The following is a 7,235-nucleotide window of genomic DNA, read 5'->3' on the forward strand; positions in this document are numbered from 1 at the left end:
ATATATATATATATATATATATATATATATATATCACACATGTGGAAAATTTTAAATATTTACAATATATATGGCCACTGTTATGCTGAATCTTATATTAATATTAATATTAATATTAATAACAATTGTCTTTAACAGTTTGTACTAATGGGTCCGTTTTAAGATTATATTTCTCCGACTTGTGCAGCGAATCTATCTAATCAAGATAAATATAAACAAAAGTAATACGTAGATATTGCACGTTGCTCTTTTGCACTAAACACTCGATTCCATTTCGAGTCTCGTACTTACATAGTAGTACGCTAAATAGATTGGGAATTAAAGTGAAATTAATAATATATGCATATCAAAGGAATTATGTGATATGTGCGTAATGTCACCATATTCAAGACATATATCCGGGACGGGTATTTGGTGCATCAGGGAAACGAGCGAATTGATTCTTTGCATTTATGAGATCTAAACGCGAAAAATATAATAGCCTACCGAGTTTCTTCATGCAAAAATAGACTTCTCTTGACAGAAGAAAGGGAAACTGTTGACTCATACTGTATAAGCAATCAGTATATGATAAGCTTCAGTGTCGAGATCATTTCATCACATATCCTACATTTATATCGATATGTACGAGTCGCAGTATTTCGCGCTTAAAAAGCTCAACCTACAGTGCGGTCGCAGTCGTTGGTCCACTTCCAATTTCAGTGGAATACGGTCAATCCAATCGCTGGAATTGAACCGAATGACTGCACTTTCACAACTTTACGATGTCAACGACCGCATTGCAGATCTCATTGTAGAATTGCACTCGTTGTTAATCCCGAGTAGGACAGAAAATCACGTCAAAATGACTTCATCGTCATTTTCCGTTCTACTTGAGACACTCATTAGACACAGTCGTCTTCTACTACATACTTAAGTGCTGGTCTCTTTGATATCGTTATAAATATACAATTTCGTCTTAATATTATTACGGGATGATTAGAACACTTTTCTAAATCAGCCTTTGTCTCGTTAAATACATTTTGTTTAAATACATCGTCGCTCACTCGGGTCATACTGGGACAAATCCGAAATTGCATTGTTGTGATGTGTACGACTGAGCAATACATGTTGAGCATATCAACGTCGCTCCTCGTTCAATTCTCAGCTTCTTCAAAACACTGTTTTACGATTATTGAAAACATAGGGACAATACCTCCGTGCGATGATGGCGTAAGGTACGTTGCTGTCCACTCGTACCTGTTCGGCGTTACTCAATTTGTTCCACACGTGGATCGCCTTCGCTTTGTTCAGTATCTTCATCGTCTCGTTATTCTCTTTGGTCTCGAAATATTTCTTCCATTTCTTATAGTGGACCGGGTAGAAGACTGACGGCGGGTAGACGGCGAAACCATGGCAACGGGCAGTCGTCATATCGCGTGCCTGCAATATTAAGGTGTATGTTTAGTTTCTTTAACTAATAATTGAAAAAATATTTGCAAAGGACTTTTTTGTTTAGAGTGGCCTAATATATAAGTACAGCTGTTGTATCTAACGAGAGGTTCGAAGTTTTCAAGGTTCAATATGTTGTACATTCAAATATATATATTATATTGTACATTTACAATACCGTAGCGAATCGGTGAGAAAAAACTCGATGCTTTCTCGTCCGCTTATGCGAAGTGCATTTTTGAATGAAATAATATCTCTAATCTTTCATTAACAGAGCAACAGAGCGACATTCGCCGCATCTAGGGAATTGAATTCGATGAAACGAGTCTTTCTGATAAGCGGACACATCTTATATTGTTACGCCCGTGTCTTGATGCCCGCGCTTTTAGCGCCCTGAACATACAGCTGATTCTCTTGGCAACGAGTCGTAAACAACAGATGATCAGCGTTGACGGATAAACAACGGGTTAGAGAGATTCTCTCTGGGGCGGTCGAGTCGTCGTGACGTGCGCGACGGTCTTTAACGAAAGAGAGAACTTGAACCTGCGAGTTACGCGTGCTTCCTTGTAAATAGCAAATATAGTTGAAGTTGTTTTCCTTTTAACGTTGTCTCATTTCCCCGCGCGAGCATAACAATATTTATCATCGCGTGTATCTTGTTTGCTTAAGTGACGCAAACATATTCTTAACGTTATATAACTCGAAACGTTGCGACACAGAGTTGCAGTTCGTACGGGAAAAAAACCATATTACTCGTTAATTGCTAAGAAAATCCTCAAGTCTATCTTTTTAACCCCTTGACATACAATGACGTCTGGGAGACGTCATTCATTTCATGTACTATTGTAGACTTTAACGTCTCCAAGACGTCAAGAACTGTCTCCGGTGACGCCGTACAGTATATTATTAGATTATTCAATTATTTCACTTGTGATTATTCAATTATTGTTTCACAAGCTTGCACATAACTGTTCATTGAGCAAAATTAAATAGTATTTTTCGGACGCATCAAATTCCGTTTTATTTGTATGTCAAGGGGTTAAGCACTCTCTTAACACTAATTGACTTTTCCTCTCGCGGTCAATACTTACGTATTTCGTGGCGCAGAATTTTTGCAGTGTTCTCGTGATAACCCCGGGTCCATTGTTGCCCCACAAATCGCCGCGAAAATTTTTCTTGAGATCTCGCACGCAGGCGTCGGCGATACGCCGGCCCAATTGCGACATGTCGAAACCGATGACACCGGCGGCAACGTCATCCCAATCTTCGGCACCAGCGAAATTGGTCAGATCTTCCAGCGAGCTGGTAACCACCACGTCCAAGTCCAGATATATGCCGCCGTACTTCCACAGGGTCAGGTAGCGCAGCACGTCCGACATATGGCTGTTGGGCCAACGGCTCTTCTTCAGCGCACCTTTGGCGTACCACGCCTCCAACGGCGTGTACTTGACGTAGCTGTCCGGCTGAATGTGCCGGATCTTGATGTTACGATAGTTGAGCAAGTGGCTGACGATCTCCCGGGTGCCGTTCGAGAACTCGGACTTACTCACAAACAGCAGGTACACGGTCATAGACGGATTCATCCGCGCCGCCGATTCCACGGCACAGGCTTGCCGAGCATTTAGTATGAGGCCTTCCTCGCCGAAGCAGGAAGTCTCATGGAAAAAAATATTCCGACCTGGCTCCAATTTGTCCACACCTGAAGCATAAAACGTTGCAGAACGAATATTTTCATTTTCTACTCTCAGCGAGAAATCACTTGTCGAATCAACGTCAAATCGACGTCGATCCCATGTAATTTCCGACACCGATTTGACATGAATACGATTCGATGTTCATTTTTCGTTAGACTATTTCGTTTAAAAAGCGATATTAAGAGCGAATGTTGAGATTAACCACATATAAGAATCTATTTTTTATTTAATATCTGATAATGTTTCATAATTTTTTATGTAATTTTTGATTATGTAATTTATAAGATACAAAAATGAGTAATTCGCAACATATTTTATCAGAGAAAATGTGACGAAACGTGTTCAAGCCATATTGAAATGGAGTTTACAACTATATTTTCTAATAATAATTAGACACTGAAACATTCACGAAAAATATCGTACTCGATTCTGGTTCGAAGTCACGGATGCCTTCCGCCGTCGAAGCTTCATTGTAGCACCTGATACCGTAAGCTGTGGCGTCGAAGAAAGGTATCTTTTGGCGAACACTCTCAGTCGAGACTATGATATATATAAAAAGCGAACTGGCCAAGATAATGCCGCATAATAATCTTCTCCTCATTTTCTTGCAGCTGCTTGTTTGATTATGCCGTCGAGTTAATGTCACCGATTTGTCGCGACATGTTTCAAACAGACGGTGTTACCTATAGGAAATGCGTGTGAACATCTCCTTCAAACGTTCGCCGTTCCCTTGTAAATAGAATTAAAAAATTGAATTAATGGAGTTTCCGACTGACTATCCCAAACACATCTCAAATTCTTCCGTTGTTTCACTAAGTGAAGAAGTATCTCGAGATATTGTATCGAATTCGATTTATTGACATCTACTGCGATTGTTCTTGTGTACTTGCAAGTACCTTTTTAAATGTGAACAGTTACTGAATGAGATCCATATTCTGAATGTTTTTTTTTTATCGATAAAAGGTACCTTAAATGTGGCTCTTCTTAGACAATTTTAAAAGCATTTTTATCAATAAGAGTTTAGAATACGGCCCTAAGTGGAAACGATAATCACACACAAGTAACTATGGATAATGTTATCGCGGTGTTATATGGAAAATCATAGAACATTCTCGAATGACAAAATCACGGGATCTTTTGAAGTCTTGTTGAAAAAAACAAAATATATATCAGCTCTCTACATTAAGTGATACGAATGTTTGACGAAATAAATCACTGACTGCATCAGGCGCGCAAATATAAACAATGCACACTAAATCAAACTTTTTATCATACCGAAATAATCCCACTTCACAATGTGAAAACCTAAGTATGATGAGTGCAATACAACTGACTGTCGTGTGCGATGAACATTACTGTAGGTTATACGTAGGTTATGTTAATGTATGTTAATTATGTTAATATACGCGCGCAATCCTAAAAAAACCGCGTTGACTAAAGGTCTGTTCGTTTTCGCTGCGCCGCCGAACTAGTGCAATAAGTTGAAGTGAGAAAGCATATACTTGTCTCGCTTCAACTTATTGCATTAGTTCAGCGGTGCAGCGAAAACGAACAGACCCTAAGATCTTAAGCATTTGTTTGCTCTCAACGACAAAATTTGACGAGTTCAAAGTATCAAAGATTTAACATTACCGATAAACATTTAATTTTGCGTGTCGCGAGAATGACAGACGAACGAAAGAATCTTTATAGAACGACCCGTTGGAATCTCGGTAAGGCGATGCCATGTGCGATAAATCTTGTCACGGAAAATCCAATCGTGCAGGATACTCGGAATCACACTGCGACAGTTTTACATCAGCTTGTATTCCGCTTGAGAAAAAGGATACGAGACAAACATAAATATATCCAAAGTCCGAGAATATTAACGACGCGCGACAGACACACCTCACAATCCCCCCCAATGGAACGTCATTAACGAAACTCGACCAACAAACAAGCTGTTATTTTAAAATGATACCAATCAGTCGATTTACGTTCATTATCACGTCGATTGCGATCGCGCTATAGGTCGTAACGACCGGGACAATTTGTGCGTCTTCTTTCACTTCCCAGTTGCCGAATATCTGCCTGATATCATGACTCTGGATCCGCGTGTCTGTTTGACAGTAAAATGAGACGAATTGAGACACGATGGGAGAAGCTGAACGCGAGATCGGCGGTATCAATCAATGGAACGACCTAAACGTGATTTTCGTCGACTCGCTCAGAGAGCATTAAACCACACGCTGTGTTTTCCAACAGATCGTCTCGACGTACCGCTTTTCCACTCCTATCGATCGTCCCTCCGACAGCTGACGTGGTCCGATAGATTCGGCACGAAGAGGTACGTTAGTTGTTACAACGGTGTCGTCGACTACGCGGCGTGCACATTTCCCCCGGGCATTTTCTCGCGACTAAGCGAGAATGATTTTCCGCTAGTGGATATTACCCCTCAAATGTATCACCGTGACGCATGCGTGATGACATCGATGCATCGTCGCGGACGGCCAGATTGGGGTGAATTTTTGCGCTCTCTCCTCCTGACGCGGTCCGAATACCCGAGTCGACATTTTCGCCCTATGTTGAGCCTACTTTCACCCTAGTGATGCCTTAAAGTTCCGCTTTCAGCATTAAAATGGATCGTCAAAGTGGAAGTAGTTGGTAAGTCTTACTCCACGAGAATATCCGTGGAATCGACTTCACGTGGATGTTCTTATTAAGAGCGTCCAAATTTCGACTCGAGATACATCCAGCATGAGAGATGGACGCAGGATAAGCGAACAACGCCCTAACATTTACTGGAGTCTGATTTTTTCATTTTGTTTAAAATACGAACTCGCATGTTGCTCGATAATCTACTTTGCATCTTAAAAAAGGAAAGTAATATTCCTGGCGACACATTAAATGGTTTTTATTATTGATTACAATTATTAATATGCATATTGTTAGTTCCTGCCTTTGTCTACGTGCTCATCGTATTGCAATTATGTTATTCGAGAGATATGCAGAAGCAAGATCTACTTGATTCTGTAAATCTTTGTAAAAATAAGACAAGTGCAACAAGTGAAATGGACTATATAAGTTCATTTAGCAATATTAAACGACGGGACTGATATTCAGCTTTTTCGCGTCCTCCAGCAACTTCTGCACCATGGCGGTCCATTCGTCCGGACGGTTCTCAGTATACCATACGACTATCTTCTCGACGTTCTGCTTTTGTATATCCGTACATTTGCGGCATTTCGTTACAAACGCTTCGGCGGCGTGTTCTATGAAATGTGAAGTCTTTAATCATCCAAATGTTCCGGTCCTTTTTCTTTCTTTTCTAATCGATGGAAATTTGATGCAGTTTCATGTTAACAAATATTATTATTAATTGCTAATTATGAGTTTTTTTATGTGTAAAAAGAATATTTAAACAGATATGGTGCAGTATTTAGACACTTTTAATTTAAAAAAAGTCAATTTAATACTTTTAGTAATGATACAAAATCGTTATCAAAACTTCTACTTTATCACGGCAACGAAAACAGCAGAAATATCAAATATACATTCCGATATCATTTAATGCTCATTTAAATATTGTGACTGTCAGAAACACATTTTTAATAAAAAAAAAAATAATAATAATAATCGGATAATTTTTTTTTTGGTGATGGTCGCAAAATCGTCGTAATCAAAACATGTATTTGTTATTGCCGTAACAACGAAAATATCAAATATACATACAACTATCATTTTTGAATATCGTCGTGAAACGATGCGTGAAACAGAACTTAAACCGCATGAACTACCAGGTGTACCGGTATGAAGTGAGCGTCAAAATACAAATGTCTCGATAGGGAATATTTATTTTGAACGGGCCTTAATTTTGTTTTGTTTGGTTTCTATGACATCTATCAAACATATTCAGTTTACATCAAGTTATTGAACAAACAACATCATATTTTTTCATCGTGTTAAAAATGTCGAATTTTGTACCAGAAAATGATGATTTGCGGAAAGCATTAATTTTTTGTTTTCATTTGAAGAAAAGTGCTGCAGAGTCGCATCAAATGCTTGTCGAGGCATATGGTGATCATGCTCTATCAGAAGCAACATGCAAAAGATGGTTTCAACGGTTCAGAG

The 7,235-nt window shown here is 39.2% G+C and overlaps 2 protein-coding genes across 4 annotated transcripts in view; both read right to left on the reverse strand.

Annotated features, from left to right (window-relative positions):
- Positions 1-50: 50 nt before the first annotated feature.
- LOC106752134 (lactosylceramide 4-alpha-galactosyltransferase-like) lies at positions 51-5,509 on the reverse strand. Of its 3 annotated transcripts, none has more exons than XM_014633599.1 (4): positions 5,385-5,509; positions 3,549-3,808; positions 2,523-3,130; positions 51-1,422 (listed from the first exon to the last, which is right to left on the reverse strand). In XM_014633599.1, the coding sequence occupies exons 2-4, from the start codon at positions 3,724-3,726 to the stop codon at positions 1,153-1,155; spliced, it is 1,056 nt and encodes a 351-aa protein (XP_014489085.1). In that variant the 5' UTR covers positions 3,727-3,808; positions 5,385-5,509; the 3' UTR covers positions 51-1,152. The 3 variants fall into 3 exon arrangements, with proteins under 3 accessions (XP_014489085.1, XP_014489083.1, XP_014489084.1); XM_014633597.1 differs by having other exon boundaries at positions 3,549-3,854; XM_014633598.1 differs by lacking the exon at positions 5,385-5,509 and having other exon boundaries at positions 3,549-4,579.
- Positions 5,510-6,042: 533 nt separating this feature from the next.
- Positions 6,043-7,235, reverse strand: part of LOC106752106 (ejaculatory bulb-specific protein 3-like) — a 2,362-nt gene continuing 1,169 nt past the window's right edge. The window contains exon 2 of the mRNA XM_014633520.1: positions 6,043-6,376. Within this exon, the coding sequence (XP_014489006.1) occupies positions 6,204-6,376 (173 nt within the window). The 3' untranslated portion in view covers positions 6,043-6,203. The remainder of the gene's footprint in view (positions 6,377-7,235) is intronic.

Source organism: Dinoponera quadriceps, unplaced genomic scaffold (genome assembly GCF_001313825.1).
Source record: "Dinoponera quadriceps isolate SergipeBrazil2010 unplaced genomic scaffold, ASM131382v1 scaffold365, whole genome shotgun sequence".
NCBI classification, from domain to species: domain Eukaryota; kingdom Metazoa; phylum Arthropoda; class Insecta; order Hymenoptera; family Formicidae; genus Dinoponera; species Dinoponera quadriceps.